Source organism: Gorilla gorilla, chromosome X, assembly GCF_029281585.2.
Source record: "Gorilla gorilla gorilla isolate KB3781 chromosome X, NHGRI_mGorGor1-v2.1_pri, whole genome shotgun sequence".
In the NCBI taxonomy this organism is placed as follows: domain Eukaryota; kingdom Metazoa; phylum Chordata; class Mammalia; order Primates; family Hominidae; genus Gorilla; species Gorilla gorilla.
In genome coordinates, this window is record NC_073247.2 from 123,681,911 (window position 1) to 123,704,347 (window position 22,437).

The window sequence follows — 22,437 nt, forward strand, 5'->3', positions numbered from 1 at the left end:
TGAGTTAGCACACATAAACTATATGCCTTCAAAGAATTTGAGAAATTTTGTCTAACATGGAAAAGCTGAGTTAACTTGCCATAAACATAATGCGAGCATAGGACTGGCGTGGTGGCTCATCCCTATAATCCAAGCACTTTGGGAGGCCCAGGCAGGTGGATCACCTGAGGTCAGGAGTTTGAGACCAGCTGGCCAACATGGTAAAACCTGTCTCTACTAAAAATACAAAAATTAGCCAAGCGTGGTGGTGCATGCCTGTAGTTCCAGCTACTAAGGAGGCTGAGGTGGGAAGATTGCTTGAACCTGGGAGACGGAGGTTGCAGTGAGCCGAGATGGCACCACTGCATTCCAGCCTGGGTGACATAGTGAAACTCTGTCTCAAAAATAAAAATAAAAATAAATAATAATAATAATAATAATGGAAGCATAAAGTTAGGTTTCATTCATTTATTTGCATTGAAAGGAAAGATTGGTTTGCCTAGTTTCACCCAATCCTACATGAGAAGAGTTTATACTGCAAAAATCAAGTGTATTATATAATGTGATAAAATAAAGATCAAAATCATGACTTTTTTATGCTTGTGGCCCTAAGCACTGTGTGAGTGTTTCATTTTTTTTTAAGACCAGATTTTGGATATTTACTGAACAGACTTATCAGTCTGATGCCTCAAATCGAGGACTTTTGAGAATGAAGTTCTCACAGACACTTGAATTGTTGGAACCTCAGTAGCTCGCATCATTGAGCTAAATTTATATGCTAAAGTTAAAATCACAAAAACACAACCCCAAAAAGGACATTGCTGATTTGTTTAAGAAGGTGGGATTATTCAGCCTTAAACTAGACATGTGAATTGAATAGAGAGAAATTAGAGGTTGTATGCATTTGAGACTCAATGAAACCACATATTTTTAAAAAACTCTAACTCACAGATTAGGAAGGATTACAGTTTTTTTTCTAGAAATGAAGTCACAATGCAGAAGGGATTTATAGAGTTTGATGAGTATAAATTATGTTTTACATTCCTGAAGCAATGCCTTTGGAGTGTAAACTTTAAGATATATATGATTTCTCAAGCCTGCCTTTCTAATCAGCGTGGCTTAGTTTGAAGAGAAACTAATTATGTTAAAATTGATGTATGGCCATTGCTAAGATAATTTATCTTGGAAAATTTGGAGCAAAATATATAAATATAAATCTCCAAATGATTCTGAAGTATCTGGCTATGAGGCTAAACTTTAGGCCATATTTGAGTTTCGGTGGCTCTTTGGAATTATATTCTTTATCACTATTGACATTGAAGTTGACAGTCACTCACTATCCCGGCTGTATACCTGGAGCTAGAGTTTGATGTGACCTGATTGAAATAATTCAGTCCATTAAATACCATGGTTTTCATTTATTTGATTCACAAATATCAGTGAATAGCACCAGGCCTAAAATTGTTGATCTTTGCATAAATAGAGTGCTTTTTGAATTACTTTTCAAAAAGTGATTTACTTTTGAAATTACTTTGATTACTTACTTTTGAAATTACTGCTGAATATCCATAATATTGAATAGTTAAGAGGTGCTACTTTGCCAGTGTTATGGATTAAACATAATTTAGCTGGCTGGGCATGGTGGCTCACATCTGTAATCCCAGTGCTTTGGGAGGCTGAGATGGGAAGATCACCTGAGGCCAGGAGTTTCAGGCCAGGAGTTTGAAACCAGCCTAGGCAACATAGTGAGACCTTGTCTCTAAAAATAATAAAAATAGGCTGGGTGCGGTGGCTTACGCCTGTAATCCCAGCACTTTGAGGGGCCCAGGTAGGCAGATCACTTGAGGTCAGGAGTTCAAGACCGGCCTGGCCAGCATGGCGAAACCCCATCTCAACTAAAATAAATAAATAAATTAATTAATTAAAAAAAAAAAAAAACAAAAATTTTCTGGGTGTGGTGGTGCACACCTGTAGTCCCAACTACTATGGAGGTTGAGGCAGGAGAATCGATTGAACCCAGGAGTCGGAGGTTGCAGTAAGCTGAGATTGTGCCACGGCACTCCAGCCTGGGTGACAGAGAGAGCCTCTGTCTCAAAAATAAATAAATAAATAAATAAATAAATTAATTAATTAATTTTTAAAGTGTGGCCTTGTGAAATATGAAACTACGCTTGGATAAGTTCACTATTGAAAGTAAAATAGACACTCCAAAACTTGTGCATCTTCAAAAATGAATCCTAGTGATGATGGTTGCACAATGTGAATGTACTTAATTCCACTGAACTGTAAACTTACAGGTGGTTAAAATGTGAAATTTTATATTAGGTATATCTTACCACAATAAAAAGTCCACTTCAATGTACACAGGAATGGACCCTGGAAACAATGTTGGAATCTCTGATGCTTAATCAAGAGAACAAGAAGAAATAAAACCCTGTGGCACATTCAGATGAGTGGGATGATAGTTGAGAAATATATGAAAATATAGTAGCATAAAGATACTATGTAAAAACAATGATAAGAAATTATGGAATAAAGAACACAAGGGACAAAATTTCTGGACAGCAAAAGGACTAAAACAAAGAGGAAAAAATAATGAGAAGGTTAATGAGGATTGGAGGGCAGTTAATGTAGAATCCAAAAGTGATCACATGACAAGCAGATCCCCATGAGAGTGAGAAAGTCATCACATTGGCTTTCAAATGCAACAGTAACTAAAACTGGCAAATGAAGATCATATGAGCAAGTGGAGTCAAGCCATACAACAGAAGGTGACCTACCAACACAAAAATTGATGAAATACTGCAGTGAAATTGTTTGAAAATAAATGCATTCTCAATTTTAAAGAGAATGGGGGGCCTAAAATTGTAAAGTTTATCTCATATTCAGTGGGGTGAGGACTGTAAACTTTAGTTGTATTCTGCAATTATCTATTTTTTAAAAACTATTTTATTCCCATTAACCATTCTGTCACTTGGAAGCAATTCACGTTCTAAAAATATCTGTGATTTTTTTCTCACAGTATTATAACAATTTATGTAAAGTGAAAAAACACTGAAACAATAATATACATCTTTAATGGAAATATATACATATATCAAAGTGTAGATACAGCAGACTGCTTAACACAATAACTGATACTTCACATCAACAGCAGGGCTGTGGGAGAGAGGGAGGGATAAGAGAAGGATGGGCCTTTACTATATCTATTACCTGCCATTTTACTGCACAGAATTAGACCATATACCACGAGTCCTCCATGTGTAAAAATAAAAATGAATAATTATAGCCGCTAATAGTAAATTTTTCTTTGATACACAGTCTCACTCTGTCGCCCAGGCTGGAGTGCCATGGCATGATCTCGACTTATTGCAACCTCTGCCTCCCAGGTTCAAGCGATTCTCGTGTCTCAGCCTCTGGAGTAGCTGGGATTACATGCACCTGCCACCACGCCCAGCTAATTTTTGTATTTTTAGTAGAGACTGGGTTTCACCATGTTGGCCAGGCTGGTCTTGAACTCTTGACCTCAGATGATCTGCCAGCCTTGGCCTCCCAAAGTGCTGGGATTACAGGCGTGAGCCACCACACCCCGCCCAGCTAATAGTTATTGACTGCTACTGTATGCTCGGTATTTCGCTGTGCCTAAGTATATTACCTATTTTATTTTATCTTTACACTTCTCCAGGGAGGTGAGCACAACACCAGGCTTATTGAAACAACTTAAAGCAGGTAAATGGCAAAAATAAAATAAGGGGACTCATGGGTGGGCCTAACCATTTACCACTTCCTCCAGTATAGCCCTTTCGATTTCCATGTTGCTCTTTTTCATTTTTTATCCCATTCCAGGTTGCCCTGGTATTTGTTTTTTGCCTCATTTCTAAGGCGTAGTACTTTTATTTTTGTCTGAGAAAAAGGGACCAGATAAACACACAACGAGGTTTGCCTCAGAGCCTGGATCCATGAAGGAATGGCACTGCCAGTTGCCCTTCAGCTGGCAGGCACCCCTCAGCTGCTTTGACTCCAGGTAGCATGGAAAAGAGATGGAAATGGACATTAAAGCACTTCTGGTGCCATGCACTGAATGTTAGCTTTTCTTATTTCCCACAATCCCCTATGAAGTGAAGAAACCATTTTCATCTCTATTTTATAAATGAGAAAACTAATGCCCTGAAAATAGGAGTGAGTTTCTTTAGGTCATACAGCTAGTGGGTTAAAATTCTATCCTCAGTTGCTCTGGCTCCATAGTCCCTGCTTTTTCCGTGGTATCATGCTGCTTCCTTAAAGGGCTAAGTTAGCCTTGGTAGGAGGCTCTCCCAAACTGTCTCATTAAGTTGGCATAGAACTACACCTGCTTGATTGTAAATCTTCCCTAACTGGAAATCAAAGCCTCACCTGTGATCTGCTTGAACTGACCTCCCTCAAAGACGTGGAACCTAACATTTTGAAGGTCATACCATAGCAGATCCTGCTTCAGCCTTTCATTGAACTACAAACCTTGAATATGACTTCATCTTTCAAATGTGTTTTTTAGCCTTCTCGCTAAGGGGCTGCCAGGGATTCAGTTGTGCCAACAATTACCAGCATCCAGGCAGCGACCCTCCTGTAATCACTGCCCACTATGTCCCCAGTATATAGGATAGGATCCTTTGTTATGTGCTCTCACAGAGCACTGTTCTTTCAGAGTACATATCTTAGTAGGTAATTATGTATTCATTAAAGTGATCATTTACTCTATATCCACCACCAGCTTGTAAGCTCCATGAAAGCAGGGTCGGTGTCTGTCTTCTGTATTGCAAACACTCCGAACAGTGCTCAGTAAGCATTTGTTAAATGCATGAATGCTTTTCCACCAAAGAATCAGATGGTTACTTATCTGGCCATAAAGAAAATACAAAAAGGTTGTCTGTGCCTCGGATAAATGGGCCTAGCTGTGAGGCCTGCCCAACCATTTGTTTGTTAGAGGGCTAAATGGTAGAAAAATGCTGATTCTTGCTCTGCTGCTCCAGACTTTGGAGGCCTTAAGCTTCCCTGAAAGCAGACATGAGCTCAACTTACCTCTTTCTGGTGGTATTTGATTGCCACCTTCAACTTGGCCAGGTCATGGTACTTCTGAGGGTCAAGCTCTTCACTGTGGTCATCTCGATGGTTGAGGATGATCTCCAGTTCCCTGGAGCTCCGAGCTTGGTCCAGCAGGTCTTTGGCAAAGAGCTTGCACTGCTGAGAGAGCTCCTCATACTCGGCCTTGAACTCATTCTCCACCTTGCTGAGCTCCTTGAGCTCCCAGCCCAGACGGAAGGCAGTTAGGATGGGGTCCTCACTTGATAAGGCAATGAGTGAGGGGCTTGCCAGAGCCTTATAGATGTTCAGTCGGGAGCGAGAGTGGCGCAGGCTGTCTACCTCTGAACTAGACACACACTCCACACAGTTGCAGCGGATCTGGTGGGGCCGTGGGATAGTGACCCGTTTTTGGACAAGCAATTTGATGATTTCGTAGTTGTTGGTGTGGGCAGCCAGCATGATGGGAGTGATGTCCGGTGTGAATTCAGAGAACTGCGTGTCCATCATCAGAGTGGGGACCTAGGTACAAGAAATGAGAAGAATAGAAGGGCAGGATTAAAGTTTGGAGAGAGAAGCATAGGGCCTATAAAATGCTGGCGATTCAGGAATTAGAGTCTCCATTCTTGTTTCAATTCTTTTGACCTCCTAAACCTCCTTCCTTACAGCTAATGTTTGTGGGATGCTTATTGTGTGCTAGGCACTATTCTACGCACATTACATGTCTTTACTCATTTAATCTCCACAACCACCTTGTGAGGTAAATATTCTTCCCATATGAAGAAGCTGAGACAGAGGGAGATTAAAGAACACACCTAAGGTTACAAAGTTTTTAGTCAGCAGAGCCAAGATTCAAACCCAAGCAAGACTCTAGAGCCAAGCTCTAGAGTCAAATTGTCAATTATGCAATGACAACATGCCCATTTCTGTCTGAGACATACTGGAGAATACAGAGAAGTAAAGGACATTTTTCCTGACCTCCTGGAGAATTACTTGGGTAGAGCAAACTTTCATAAAACTGGTAACAGTACATAGTATTATCTGCTCAGTTCCAAATGAGCAGTAGAGACTATATATATAACTTCAGGGGACCAAAGCCCAAGGCCAGACAGGGTTCGTCCAACTTCCTGTAGGTCCCAGGAAGGTAAAGATAATTCGTTAGGGTCAGGAAGAAGTACTCTGAAAATGAAGACTTCTCGGCTTGGGGAGGGGATACTGTTAGCAAAAGTACCATTGATAAAACTGCTATGTCCATGATGTAATGTTTAGTGTAAATAGCAGCTATAGGTGAAAGATGGGGGCTTCTTTGGGTATTCAGGAGCACTTCCGGGTGAGTGTGCAGAACCTGATCAATGAATTAAAAAATCTTTCGACTTTAAAATGTCTCTTGCCAGGCACAGTGGCTCACGCCTGTAATCCCAGCACTTTGGGAGGCCCAGGCGAGCGGATCATGAGGTCAAGAGATAGAGACCATCCTGGCTAACACGGTGAAACCCCGTCTCTACTAAAAATACAAAAAATTAGCCGGGCGTGGTGGCGGGCGCCTGTAGTCCCAGCTACTTGGGAGGCTGAGGCAGGAGAATGGCGTGAACCCAGGAGGCAGAGCTGACAGTGAGCCGAGATCGCGCCACTGCACTCCAGCCTGGGCAACAGAGCAAGACTCAGTCTCAAAAAAAAAAAAAATGTCTCTTTTGGGACCCAGTCTTTTCTCAGTTCAGTAGGGAAACTGAGGCAGCTTGCTAGACTCACAGAAGAGTTTAAGTGCGGTAGGATCTAGAGCTAGAGAAGGGGAGGGCTGGAATAGTCAACAGAGGCAACAGAGGCTTTAAGAGGTGGAGCCGAGTATTCAAAACATGTCTAGGATTCCAGAAAATCGGGAAATATTGATTTTTATTACACTTTAGGAAAAAAAAGTTCCAAATGTTCATTTTAACTGGGTAGGACAGACCATGGATAATTGGGAGTCTCATCGAATAGACAAATCATGGGATTTTTGTTTTGTTTTTAATTTTTTTATCTCTGTAAATGTAAGCAGAGAGACAAATCGTGTTTTAATCAATAGGTTCTTTTTACTCTCAAAACTTCTTTAAAAAATAAAACAACAACCCACAGTTACTGGCGAACTGACAAAGGGATGAGTTAACTGTTTTTCAACATCATTGCCTCCCTCCCACCTTGCACGCAGGATTCTCAAACAGGGAAGTGGCCAGAAAACATACAGTAGGAGAAAGGTGGAGGAGGAGGAGTTTGCAAGAAACCTGTTTCCTTCACTGAGTGCTTGCATCAACCTCTGAATAGTTGAAAGATGACTGCATAATGGTCATTAATGGCTAGGATGGAGAAGCGAGTAAACATTGTTAAACATTTAGAGGGAGCAGCTACAAACAAGACAGCAGGAAGTGAGCAACTGGCTCATAAAGTACATTGGACATAGGAAAGAGTAATCTCAGAAATTAACATAAGCCTACAGGCTAAGGAAGAAGCAGGTCTGAGTGGGCCTGGAAATGAACATAAACACTATCAGCATAAAGCCTAGAGTTGGGAGAGATGGGGAAGTGAGAAATTTGTCACAGTCTGCCCAGGAAGAAGCGAGCTCAGATGAGAAATCTGCCCTTTCTCTAGGCAGAGGCATTCCTCACCTCTGTCAGGGTCTAAAAGTGTTGAGCAGAAGGGAAGAGAGGCTAACTTGTAGCGCGGGATTCCCTGGGTTCGATTATGGGTATGGGTCTGCTTCCTACCATGCTATTCCTCTTTCCTCGCTCTCTTTCTCTATCTCTCTCTCTCTCTCCCCGCCACTTCCTTATTCTTTCTACTTTTCTTACTCTTTTCCTTTCTTTTCTTCCAAGGCAGTGCTGCCAATCCTGTCCAAGACACACAGCAGTACCCGTGAATAGTGTTTAGCCCCACTTGTATGATAGAGCCAAAAGGTTGTTGTTGTCTATGCCTAGAGTATGAAATGCTTTCTGAAACTACTCGATTATATTGTCTAACAAGGAACTTTATTATTCTCCATTCGGCTTCCTGAGTACCTAACACCAGAGAGGAAACCTTTTAAAAAGAAAACTGGTCTACAGTGACCAACCTTGCCCTCCCACCCAGACTGCTTTTTCTCTTCCTATCAGTGTTGCCACTCACAGGTTGCTTTCTGTGTGTATATCCTTGTGGATCCCCTGTGTGGAATGGTCTCTCGCCCCATTTCTCTGCCACTCAGGGGCCATTGCAAGTTCTGGCTTCTTCAATAGCTCCTCCTCTTAACTTTGAGCTTATCTCTTGCTGCCCGCTCAAATACTGTGGGCACAAGGTTACATGCAAGAAAATCACTTTTCTGATGCTGTCTTACATTATTCTCAAATTACTTCACACACGTACTTTTTGCCTCCTTGATAAGGTTATGAGCTCTTTGAAGGCAGAGTTGTCCTGGTCTGCTCTTGTTTCCCCTATGGCATCTAGCACAGTGCTAGACACACAGCAGGCACTCAGCAAAATTAAATTAAATTTCCTATTTTCACATTAAGGAATTGACTCTCTTGGGCCAGGCGTGGTGGCTCACGCCTGTAATCCCAGCACTTTGGGAGGCTGAGGTGAGAGGATCATCTGAGCCCAGGAGTTCAAGACCAGCCTGGGCAACATAGTAAGACTCTGTCTCTAAAAAACAAATAAACAAACAAACAAAAACATTATATTAGCTAGGTGTGATGGCAAGCACCTGTAGTCCCAGCTAGTAGGGAGGTTAAGATGGGAGGATTGCTTGAGCCTGGGAGGTCGAGTCTGCAGTGAGCTGTGATCATGCCACTGCACTCCAGCCAGCCTGGGCAACAGAGTGATACCCTGTCTCCAATAAAAAAGTAAAGAAAAGAAAAGAGAAATTGACTTTATTGTTTATAAACCTGACTCCCACAATTTGGGTCAATATGAGCTAATTTCCTTGGACCTCTCCTTCCCATGTCCAGCTGAGAAGGCAGACATCCCAAGACTCCAAGAAGGGTTAGATGATTAGCTCTGCAGGGAACTACTACGAGGTCTCACAAACTTGGGACATTTCTGCCTGTATTTTTCACAATTCTACTGCTTCAAAGTGGGGACTGATCCATAGACTACGGGTTTCTTTTTATTCCTTCTACCCCTTCTGCTTTGTCCTCCTTCATCATCTTGCTGTTTTTATTCCTTCCCAGGCTGTGCAGAGACCATGGACTATCATCAGGACAGCCAAAGTAAAGGAAGAGAAAGTTCTACAATGAGGGTCAGAAGATTCTGATAATAATCTACATTTTATGACATTATCTAAAATGCAGGCCAAACAGGTAACAGAAATCAGGACCAGGTGTAGGTGTATATGCATAATTTGGGCGAGTGAATGATAGAAACTGGTAAACTGCAGAGACCCTCTCAAAGGGGGCAGCTACTACTCAGCTCCTGTAAATTGTCATAAACACAAGTGAGGAGCAGTGTTGTAAATTTTTGAAAAGAAGCCAGAAACATGGATTTGGGGGTAGAAGCTCTTAAAGTTATAAACGTTGGCTCAAAAATTTTAAAGACAGTGTGCAGGCCAAGCAAAATACATATGTGAAACCAATTTGGCTCCAGTGAACCAGTTTGTGACCTTCGTGCTAGCACATAAGTTGTGAGACTAAAAAGAGATGGGAGAAGAAATTGGATATTTAGGCAAGGGCCAAATGATAAAAGGCCTCATATGCCGTGCTAAGGAATTTATATGTTATCTGTTGACCACGGGGAACCACTGAGGGTTTTAATCAGGAGAGTGGCATAGTTGATTAGTTTGACCACAGTGTGGGAAATGGGCAGTGGTAATCATGCTCATAAATGTTTAACAACCAGCTCTCCACAGGGGAGGAAAAAATATCCTGTTTTGTGTGTTTGCCAGTTTTTGTGGTGTAAATACTCCCACTGTGGCCAGTTTCATGCTACCAATATGACATCCTGGAACATGGAGTTGGGAAGAGGAGCAGATAACCCGCTCTCGCCAGCTGGTGCAAGCCAGCTCCAAGCACACCACCATGTGTTTCAGAATAAGACTAATTAAAAGATATATTAGTTCAGGTGAAGAGATGCAAGGATCTTAAATTAGATAGTGATTCTAGAGAGAGATAAAAAATAACAAATTTAAGGCATTATTGGATGTGTCAGGGAAGGCAGGGAGAAGAAATCAAGGGTATTCAGTCTCTAGATTCCAATGCCTGGTTGAACAGTAGTGTCACTAATTGAGATAGTGCATACAGGAGCAGGTTTAAGGTTTTTAAAAGTTCAGTTTTGTGCTTGTTAACTTTGAAGTCCCTACTGGGAAAGCAGCAGGAAATTGTATAACTCCAGCATGAATCTTGAAGGAGAAGACAGGGCTGAAAATATAGATGTGAGAGCCTTCAACCAGCAATAGTAGTTGAAACCAAGAGTGGACAGGATCAGCCTCTGCCTGCCCTTGTTTCCTCACAAGTGGCTCCACCTATCTACTCCAAGGACTCTGTCCAGCCCCAGTTTCCAGGGCAACCAAGGCCTGAAATAAGAAGCACTCAGGAGGCTGGCCTCAGGTTCCATCATTCCAAATTCCTACTGTTGAGGCTTTTGCAATGGGACATTCTTGTTCTGTTAGTTTCTGAATTGCAGCTTCTTCTGCACCTGTGCCCTAGCTTTTAAAACAAGGCTTCACCCTTGTCTGAGTTTCTGGCCTAATATCCCAGGCCTCTTTAATGAAATGTGGCTGTGAAGAGATGAGGCTGCATCTTGAGCACCTTGATTAGATCAGGGGAGGATCCGGGGAGGAGGGAAGAGGTTGTAGACAAGGGAAAGAGGGGGCTTGTGGGTAGATCAGGGTGCCTGAAGAGATGAGGAGAGATGAGGTCCAGAGCAAAGGTTGGGGTGAGGTGGAGGTTGATCTTAGTCTGGAATAAGGATGCCTTACCCTCAGAGACTGGAGGAAAAAAGGTGAGTTGAATGGAGGTGTTAGTAGTTTGTTATTGAAGAGGGCTGGAAGCTGAAGTACTTCCCATCTAAAAATGCAGTTTTCTCATTGAAATGGGAGGTGAGATCAGATGCTTTGAGTGAGGGAGGAGAAGTTGGCAGGGTGTGTGGGGAGAGTTCAATGTATGGAAGATTTGCTAAGGGGAAAGAAAGAGGAAGACAAAGGAAAGTAAAAGGATGGCCTAGCAGTCCTGAAGTCTTGGGTAAATTAGCAGCTGTAAATTTGTAATGGCAGTGATGCACAGAAGAATGTGGCTTTTCTTTTCTCTCTAGCAGCTTTGACAGTCCAGATGTGGGGATGGAAAATTCAGGTTTTGGATAGATTCAGGATTGTGGTTTTGCCAGACGTGAGAAGAAGTTGAGGATGAAGTAGTTCAGGTGATTGCACTTGAAGACCAGATCAGATAGGTAAGGGCTAAAAGTCTGGGAGGAAATGGAGGCATTGAGGGACTTGAGGTCTCTTTGAAGTGAAAAGACAGAGTAGGCAAACTGGGAGGATGGGAGACTGTGGACAGAGAGTAGGGTGCTAGTAGATATGATATCCACAGTGGAGCAGTGCTGAATGATGACCAGCTGTGGGTTGGTCATGGGCACAGTGGGCTGAAGTAGAGTGAATGTGGAGGTCAGTGGAGTGGGGAGGTCAAGGAGCTGATGGGTCAGGATGCTGGCTGCATTGTCCACATGGGTGGGTGCTGAAGTTGTCCAGAGTGATGACACTTATTGGGTTGAAGAGGACAGCTGTGATCTAGGGGCCAAGATAATCAGAGTACTTTGGATAGTGACTAAATCAGCAGATGATCAGGAGATGGAAAGAGGAGTGACTGTGTCCACACTGTTTTGAGGAGGGCTTCTGAGAGGTGAAGCCAGCTGTACTTCCTGGGTCTAGTGGGGACTTGGAGAACCTTTCTATCTTATAAGAGGTTTGTAAAATCCACCAATCAGTGCTCTGTAAAAACGCACCAATCGGAACTCTGTAGCTAGCTAGAGGTTTGTAAAATGGACCAATCAGCAGTCTGTAAAATGGACCAATCAGCAGGACATGGGTGGGGACAAATAAGGGAATAAAAGCTGGCCACCCCAGCCAGCAGCGGCAACCCGCTCGGGTCCCCTTCCATGCTGTGGAAGCTTTGTTCTTTCACTTCTTCACAATAAATTATGCTGCTGCTCACTCTTTAGGTCCGTGCCATCTTTTAGAGCTGTAACACTCAACGCAAAGGTCCGTGGCTCCATTACTGAAGTCAGTGAGACCATGAACCCACCAGAAGGAATGAATTCCAGACACACTTTCACAGTGCAATTTAAGAATATCTTGCTTGGCTTTGTCATTTACTAGCCTTTTTGTATCTCAATTCCCTTGCCTATACAATGGGAAAATGACAGCAGCTGGGCAAAATTATAAGGATTAAATGAGATTGTGTGTGTATTTTCTACATAGGGTTTAGAACAGAGTTGTCCAATCTTTTGGCTTCCCTGGCCCACATTGAAAGAAAAAGAATTGCCTTGGGCCACACATGAAATACACTAACACTAATGATAACTGATGAGCTACAAAAAAATCACCCAAAAAAATCTCATAATGTTTTAAGAAAGTTTATGAATTTGTGTTGGGCCACATTCAAAGCTGTCTTGGGCCACATGTGGCCTGCAGGTCGCAGGTTGGATAAGTTTGTTTTAGAACATACTAGGTTCTCAACAAGCATGGTTCCTATCATTATAACAACAAATGTATTACAAAAGTGGCCAGGTGCTGTGGCTCAGGCCTGTAGTCCCAGCACTTTGGGAGGCCTAGGTGGGCAGATCACTTGAGGTCAAGAGTTCGAGACCAGCCTGGCCAACATGGTGAAACTCCATCTCTACTAAAAATACAAAAATTAGCTGGACATGGTGGTGCGCACCTGTAATCCCATCTACTCGGGAGGCTGAGGCAGGAGAATCACTTGAACCCAGGAGATGGAGGTTGCAGTGAGTGAAGATCGCACCACTACACTCCAGCCTGGGTGACAGAGCGAGACTCTATCTCAACAAAACAAAACAAAACAAAACAACAAAAAAAACGTATCTTAATCAAAAGCAATCTCCCCAGCACAGTAATGGTTTAGTCTTCACCTGGGCAAAACTGTGACATATGGAAACCGTAAGAGCACCCCCCTTCAATTCTATTTTGTGTACTTTTTAATGTTCTACCTAACTTAATACAAGTTAACCCAGTGCTGTCTTGCAAGCCTCCTGTGCAGGCTTAATCAGTACTGCCTTTTATGGATTGTTCTTATATTTTAGATTAGGTTTACTAAATTGTATCAGTTTCCCATCCAGGTCCCTGGACTTCTGGGTCCCTTTAGGTGACTGGTCTGCTATTCTTTGAAAAAAAAAAATCCATACAAGTTACTAATATTGATAACAATATCTGGAGCTGTCCTGAGCGGGCGCTATTTACATTTTAACTGGTGGCACCTAGAAAGAACACCTTGGCATTAGCCAAAAAAAATGAGAATTTCAAGGAGGACTAGGCTGGTAGGGACTTAAGTTTGGTGAAGGTCTTTCTCAGGCCTCACAATCCACTGTACAGCTTGATTCCTACTCCACTTTCAGATAGAGTGGATTCTGCTACTACTGGTGGCTCTGTACATAAGGTTTCTCCTAGTAGCTATTAGGAAAAATTGTGAAAGACTTTGGATCATGAAAAAACATAAACTAGAGGTCCTGTCTAGTGTATTTTCTGGATTATCCATGCCTTTGATTCTCTTTGACTTAATTTAAAACTCTGTAAATTGTAATGCAACTATTTCTTATTGGGTGGAATATAATTGATTATTGCCTTGTGGATATAGACTACTTTGTATCCATTTGTGAGTTTATTTCTATGTTTCCGAAAGCCTGTATCATGGGAGAGCAAACTTCTTCTGTAAAAAGCCAGACAGTAATTGATACTCTGTGGACCATACAACAAATTAAATTACAATGTCATTTCATTACAATGAAATGAAACTTTCATTTTCATTGTAAAATGAAAGCAGCCATAAGTGTAAGTGAATGGGTATGGCTGTGCTCCAATAAATTTTATTTATAAAAACAGTTGACAGGCCAGATTTGGACTGAAGGCCATAGTTTGCAGACTCTTGGCCTACCTACTGGTTCCCTCATTGATTAATGAGTTGAATAAAATCTTTGTCATGTTTACTTTAAATTTGTATGAAGATTACGATTTAACCTTTTTTTTTTTTTTGAAATTATCTTTTAACAGCCATTTTGTGTTCAGATTGAGGTCAGGTGAAAAATTCCATTTGATTATTTCTTATCAAGTTTTGCCTTCTCTTTAAACTCCAAAATCATACTGAAAGATCTTGGACTTTCTGTTTAAAATCATGTTTTTTAAAAGGAAAAATAAAGGTAGGGGGAGGTGAGGAAGAGGGAAGGAAATCAATAGGCCAAGAATTTAGATTTGGCTTATATTATCTATAACTGTACTTCTAAAGAAACCTGGTACATCAACCAACTCGATTGAATTTTAAAGTTTGCAATGATGTGGGCTAAGGACATGGCCACTAAAGAAGTTACATTGTCTTGCCTTTCCCTGGGTCTTTTCATTCAGGCCATAATAAGTTTGCTACTGGATCTGTCCAAGGACTCCTTGTAGAAAAGCTAGGATCCTATTCGAGGATCCTTCTGGATGAATGAGCATAGGACAGAGCCACTCAGCTCAGAGCTCATCACATAAAACACTTGCAGTGCAGCGAATAGATTGAGCTACAGTCAGCTTCTCTGTATTTTCAGCTAAATTCTATTGCCAGAGGACAGCCTAGAGGATAGATCATACTCCTTTTCCCCCACTGTCAGAAATGGCTAAAGCTTTTACAAGGTTATTCACCAAGGGCTCAAATGATACATTCATTTCCATTAACCTCATCACTGGACACAATCTGCTAATTGGAGTTTTTCTGAACCCTATCGTTACCCTTGGTGGAGTTTATCACAGGCTTCTGAAATTAAATCCCCCATTTGTAATTAATGGCCAGACCCTTATCAGGAGCCGCCTCATTCATACACACAATGTCTGCTCACAGACCCAACCTCTCCAATTGGCACTTCCTCACACAGCTGGTCTGATAGCATCATGTTGGAAATGAACCTCCTGTCTTATGCCTGGATTTAGTGAAATTGCAATCCCTCTTTTTTCACCTTCTGTGTTCTCCTCCCTCCATCCTAACATGCCAGATAAAATCAGTGTTCAGCAGTCCAAGGAACGTGTGGAAATGAAATTTCATTTCTCTGTATTACTCAGAAGTGAAAAACACCAGCATCTAATCAGTTCACATTACCAGCTTCCTGCTCTGCCTATCTATCAGGTTAGTTAGCTAGTAGTGGTGATGTATGTGTTACTTTGGAGCAACCATTGGCATGAGATGGAAAAGTATCTGTTTCTCAGAATCTGGTAAAAACAGAAGCATCAGAGTTAGGATTTGCTGGATGATCTCAGCTTTCAAGGCCAAGGTGTATATAATTTAGATTGGAAGACTGAAATGGACAAAATTTACTTGGGGATAATGTCACAGAACCCACTGGCCTTTAAAAATGTCAATATTGATACATACAGATCAATTATATATATAAAACAATAGCCAGGATTAGCCTAAGCAGCAGGGATAAAAGTAATACTAATGGCTACTGGAGGTTGAGCACTTTCCATATGCCAGGCACAAGCACAATGCTGGAGTATTTTATTTAGTCCTCACTGTAGCTCTATGCTATAGGCATAATAATTACTCCCATTTTATATCTGAGGAACTCAGTCATAGAGAAGCTAAGTGTCTTGGCCCAGGTCACATAGCTAGGACGTAGAGAGCCCAGAGCTTGACCCCAGGCAGTTTGGTACCAAAGCCTCCCGTACTGTTAACCGCTATACAGCTCCACCCCTAACCAGCAAAAGGCCAACAATTTGATTTATTATATCAGTAAACAAATGTTAAAATCACATCACAACACTGAATATACAGACATATCTTAAGTACATATTGCAGGTTTTGCTGGATGTTAATTAACCTAATGTTCTACCTTAAACCAGACAAACATTACATAGCATTGTTTAACGTTTGGCAGCCCACAAAACTATTCTTTGAGTTCTCATCACATAGAGGCCCTTAAGTTTTCAAAAGATAGGAGCTAAATCTATGAGAAAAAAAATTCATGACTAATTCCATAGGTGATGAAAGTTTGTAATTTGTGAGTTTTAGTTTGATAAAACCTGGAAAGGCATTTTTGTCACAGTTAAATGAAGCGTTCCATATATTTTCTTCATAAAATATGGGTTCTAATGAGTGATGGGAACCACTGATTCCAAAAGTAAGGTCCACCCTGGGATGGATATTAGAAACAAACAAACAAAAAACCAAAAAAGGTAAAAGGCTCCAAGGTAGGAAGGGAATACAGAGTGGCCGGCCTTTGGAGAGACAGCCCTCCCTGAAGGCATTTTGCATGCAGTTGAGATCTGACGTTTTCCAGGAAATTGTGAAAATGATGTGATGAATCAAAAAATGAGTCAATCAGCAGATGTGGGTTATTATTGAGATGGGAAAAATGTCAGAAGCAAAGGTCTAATCAACGCGTCTCTAGCATTGCACAGAGGAAGGAAGCCCTACTCTACCAGGGTGTCCAGTTAGCTTTGTAGGTGGCCCTACTGTGGAGCTTGATACAAATAGCTTTCTAGGACAGCCATAATAGTTCTTGGTTCATTTTGTATAAATCAATGTGTGATTTTTAAATTAAATTTCTCTTGTAGATTGCTGTCCTGGAAAGAGGATGGTGACAAGCTGATTTAGAGTTTTCCACATCACTGCTTATCACATGACTAGTGTGAGTTTGGATATCATGATAAAGGTTTCTGGACAGGGCTGAGAACCCAGATGCAGAGACAGTATCATTGGAGGGCCGGGGTAACCAGATTACTAGTAAGTATATTATAGGACTCAATATAAATAAACACTTCTTATTTTATATTTTTTCTAATGGGTACTGATATTGATAAGAGCACATTTGCCAGCAAAACAAAATCAGAATGAATAAAGAAGAGGAGTTGAGACCTTGGGTGACAAAAATGAACTCAGATGGGTCTCAGAGTGCAAAAGGAAAGTTACAAAAGGGCAGTTCTGACCTTCACTCACAAAAGCAGTGTGGGCTGCGCCTGAATAAAGAAAAAGGCCTGAAAGTAGCCTCATGGTAAGAAGAGGCCTTTAAAAAAAAAAAGAGGTAAAAAGGAAACCAGATCAGAAATCTAGAAGCAAAATTCATGTTACATAACATCAAAAGCATTCCCTTTCCCCACCATGATTTTCATTCCATGCTCCGTATACCTGTCAAATGCTGTTTGTTTGGTTGCTTAGTTCATATGTAGCCATCTGACTGTAAGGTTACATGATACAATTGGAGGATAAGGGTTGAAAGAAGAGATTTTGTCACATTCATTAAGCAATTATTGAGTCTCACATTCTTTCTCTCAGTTATCCACACCTGAGGCAGGCCAGGCAGCTGACGCTGGTCTCCAGAGGTAGAATACTGTTGCTGACCTGTTGGCAGTTGCTCTAAATGTAAGCATAGTCCTCCAGAGCAGCAGGAGTTAATTCCTCTTCCTGTGGCTATCCTTGATCTTTTCAGGAAATAAACATTAAAGGGTCCTTTACTATCTTTCAAACCTCTGATAGTGGAAAAGCATCTGCAGGGTTAAATTTTGCATTTTCAGCCTTGCTGATTGCTGTCACATAGAGGCATTTATCATGTAGTTAGACAAAGCGCAGGAGAAAGTAAGGGACAATTATGTAGGACAGTTCAGTTTCTCCAAGCTCAGATGTAGGAGAGGAAATATGGGTTTATGATTTGAATTACCTATCCAGTTTAGTTTTCTGGAGTGAACACAGTAGCTTTCAATTTTTTTCCTTGATGACGACACAGGAAAAGATGTACCTAAACTGCAGCATGGAGAAGTTCAGGTGACCCAGAAATATAAGATCTAGTCCAATGACTGGCTCAGCTCCATGGGCCTTTCAGCCCAGATTTCTGTGTCTGAGGCACAGAAGGTGGTGTTGGAAGAGATCAGGAATTCGTTGTATGCTATCGATTTCAAAGAAGTGTGGTCCTAATATTTCTGGCTCCTATAAGTAGTCTGTTATAGTTTTAGAAGCCGCAAACATTTCTAAATCCAACCCCTTTTGAGAACATCTTTACCCTTTTACACTGTATTATCTTTTGGGGGGTAATAAGGACAAGTTGTTTTATTGTGTACTGTGGGAATCATGGTCTATTACTTATAGTAAAATTCTGGCAGGTTTCAAAAACTCTTTTCTTTCTGATCTCCTAACAATTGGTGAGCTAAACCCAGTTCTCCCTCTCTGCAGCTATCATCATTTTAGAAGTTTCTCTCCTTTGTCTGCATTTTCCCAAATTGAAGAATTGTTTGTTTTTAACATCTGCTCCTAATATGGAGGGGAACAATTTCCTTCCAGGTAATTTGAAGGGAGTAAACTGAAGGTAGTGGAAACATTGAACCGAATTCCCAGGGAGGTTAGAGACCCCTTACCTTTGGAGACTTTCAAGCACATAGTGATGCTCCCTTGTGTGGGATTGTTTAGGGATCTCTCTAGGGCATTTTCTCATTCTTGGCATGACTGATATTTTGGGCCAGATAATAATTTGTTGTGGGGGACTGTTCCGTGCACGGTAGGATGTTTAGCAGCATCCTTTGTCTGTATCCACTAGATGACAGTAACAGCTCTCCCTTCTACCCCAGAATTGATAGCCAAAAATATCTCTGGACATTGCCAAATGTCTCCTGGGAGCAATATGACCCTGGTTGGGTTCTGGGCATGAGGCTTTTTTGACAGTGGCTCAGTGGAGCAGGGGGAGGCAGGGCTAGCTAGAATTAGTCATGCCAGTCTTAGCTCCTTCTTATTTCCCAACCCACCTGAGGATTATAACATACTCCCATCAGTACAGTGCCTCACTAGGACAATGGTTCTCAATGTCTGGAAGGAGACAGTAAGAATGCCCCTCCCTTTCCCAGGAGAGTTTGTTGGAATTTTATTTTTGGTGGGATGTTGAGTTTGAAAAACTCTAAAAGTGCATTGTGCATTATGATAACATCCCTAGCCGTGTCTGACAATTAAAATTTTAAAAATATTTAAAAAATAAAGTTCCTCAGTCATACTGTCTACATTTCAACTACTCCATAGCCATATGACTACCTTACGGGGCAGCATAGATACAAAACATTTCCCTCATGGCAGAAAGTTCTGCTGGATAATGCTGCTCTAGAAGCTTGATAATCACTGTACAAGAGGCTGGCTGAATCAATCCACAAATGTCTTAGCAACGAGCAGTAGTTAACATTTACCAAACACTTACAAATATGCTAGGAAGTTTGCTGAGCTCTTGACATGTATTATCTCCTTTATGAGGTAGGAGTTGCCACTATTTATATTTCATGGATAAGGAAGCTGAGGCTCAAAAAGGTAAGGTAATTTGTCTAAGGTTACACAGCTACTAAATGGAGGAGCCAGGACTTTGATTCAAGTAGGCTGGATCCAAAGCTTGGGTTGTTAAACAAGCATGCTATACAGACTCAAGGTGGTCAGGTGGGATGATGGATGCCTGGTGGCATCAGAAGCAGCCCAGTTATGCTGACAGTAGATAAAGGAGAGGGTTCTCAGTATGTGGGTAGAACACTGCGTCAGTATAATGTAAATGTAGGCAGTGGTCTAGGAGGAAGGTGATTAGGTGATTAGTATTGTGAGGTCTAGAAACATGAATGGGGATACTGGGAAGGATATGTGACAGGGACTCCATTACTGGAATTAGTCCAGGGTTTCTCAGCCTCAGCACTCTTGACATGTTGGCCCAGATGATTTTTCATTGTGGGGAGCCATCCTGTTCATTGTAGGGTGTTTGGCAGCATCCCTGGCCTTACCCCCTTGATAACAGTAGCACCTTGTCACCAAGTGCAAAAGCCAAGGACATCTCTAGACATTGCCAAAATATCCCCCTTGGGGACAATGCCAAAATGTCCCCCTGGGGGGCAAAATCACTTGCATTTTGGAACCATTGAAGTAGATCATAAAACAGAGTCTTGGTCACATGACAATAAGGCAAGGGCTCAGGCATAACTACCAAAATACAAGATTCAGAAGGGACCAGCATCTTGCGTGATTTGATGCTGCACTGCTGAGTTACTGCCCTTTAGTTCTAAGAGTCTCTATGGCTAGAAACAGGATGAATCTCAGATTATGGACTAGAAAAGTCATCTCTTAGTAATGGATAGAAGAGTCAATCCATGGGAATGAAGTGTCTTCATCTGGGGCTGTGGAGGACGGGGAGGACTGAAGGGCTACTCTGACAGGGAACTGGGCAGGTCGTTATGGAGACTGCCTCTCCATGGCATGGTGCTATTACTCTTAGCTACACTAAAAAGAAGTCAGTGGACATGTATCTCATGGCAACACCACAGGCCCTTGATTATCATCAGAACAAAAATTCCGTAAGTTATGGATATTCTAGACAAACATGAGGCAAACCTACAATGGCTACTATTAATAGTGGGAAACTTTTTTTTTTTTTTTTTTAACTATTATCCCCAAGGTGGGAAACAGTTTTGTTAGCTGGTACTACTGGAAGCACCCTGGGGCAATTTTGTATTCAGGATCTTTCTGCTTGAACTCCCCATTTGAGATTTCTGAATGGCTTCTCTAAGAAACAACCATGCACCCAGGAGCCCCTCACTCTGTAGCAAGAATTGATTAGGGTTGGGAAGCCATTGAGAAAACACGCCTGGGCCTGCATAACATCAAAATGCCTAAGCTCATCTAGCACAGACATCTTAATGTGACACATTTCAAGAATATTTATTCCTTCTTTAGCAGAAAAACAGGATTCAAAAGTCTCTGTTTCATGGCCATGACTGTGCCCCATCATGATAAACAATTGATTATTCAGTACACAATGGCCAGGATTAAATTACTGGGTCACTAATAAAACAGAAGTCATTTAAAAAATATATAACTTGTGGTTACCAGGAAAAGTAGCTGAAGTCATTTTGTGATTGAACTTATGCTCATCGTGTTAACATCATTCAATTGCAAGCAAGTTCTTTCCAAACATAATCTGTGACAAGCAAATGTTTTCTAATATTTTTATAATGTACTGCCTTTACTCACATATTTCCCTCTATTACATTTTGAGAGAAAAAAAACCACTCAAGAACAAAGTCCCTATCCCATAATTTCTCTCTCTCTGATATTACTTCCAATTTTATTGCTTTGAACTGGCAGCTGCACTGTCAATAGTGCAGTTTCAAGCAGTATAACTTTCGCTGTTGTCACAGCAGACCAAGTGTTAAAAGAAAGGAGCAGGAGCTTTGTTGTAGTTGGGAGAAGGGAGGGCTGCTTTGGGCTTCTAGCTCTACGGCTGCTGTCTCTTGCCTAGCTTTCTCACTGTATGCTCTTAGGCTAGGGGTGTAGGCTGCTGTCTCCCTAGAGAAAAATAAGCTAGGTGCTGATCAAGAATGAATTAGGGAAACATCGGCTGTCTTGTTCTTATTTCCCTGAAGTCAGACATGCCCCACATCTGAAACTTGAGAAAGCAAAGACAGTTTACATATAATGATGAATTTTCAATCACTTGCAAAACATGTCCATCTATCTGAAACACATATAGCCAGACACCTCAGAGCTTCAAAGCAGTCTTTCACTCTGCAGCACCTTTTCAGGAACACATGCCAGGGATAACCCAAAAGAGGCCTTAAAAAGGACTGGGGTTCTAAATTAAACTTACTACTGCTTAGTTTTCTCCTCCATATTTAGTTAATAGGGGATAAGAATCTCAAAGATGGATGAAAAGTTGCAAGTGGAGAAGGAAATAGTGCACTCAGCTCTTGCAGGGCTCCACTGATGCAGGGATTGCTTGTCTTTTGTTAGAAAAGGGCAGCAACAGTGAATAGGTATGCAGGGAGGAGCCCTAGCTCCCAGCCAACTCTTCCTCATCTGTGGCCTCATTCATATACTTGAGACTCCCTGGAGGCCCCAGACATACATTTGAGAATTCTGGGCAACTGACTCTTCCACAGAATTGCTTTGGGACTTCTTTCATACCCTGCCAAGGTTGTGTTCCATCAAATTAGCATTGGCATGTTTAACTCTTTCTGAAGCTAGAGATTAATACAGCTTGGATTGATTGCAGTGACAGAAGAATGGACTAGATTGCCACTATATTTCATTTAATCCTGACGATTCCATGATCAAGTGGACCACAGCTAAACAGTTATCCCTCACAACTCCAGATGTTTTATGCTAGAAATGTGTCAGTGACATTCCTGCCTGTGGAATTATAACTCCCCTGTGGTTTTTATATTTACTGGGGCTTTGTATTCTTGCCTCTCTACTAAGCCAATTATAT

At 41.5% G+C, this 22,437-nt stretch overlaps 1 protein-coding gene across 1 annotated transcript in view; it reads right to left on the bottom strand.

Moving 5' to 3' along the window:
* Nucleotides 1-22,437, bottom strand: part of TRPC5 (transient receptor potential cation channel subfamily C member 5) — a 309,805-nt gene that overhangs the window by 135,525 nt on the left and 151,843 nt on the right. Inside the window, exon 3 of the mRNA XM_004064719.4 lies at nucleotides 5,035-5,556. Within this exon, the coding sequence (XP_004064767.1) occupies nucleotides 5,035-5,556 (522 nt within the window). The remainder of the gene's footprint in view (nucleotides 1-5,034; nucleotides 5,557-22,437) is intronic.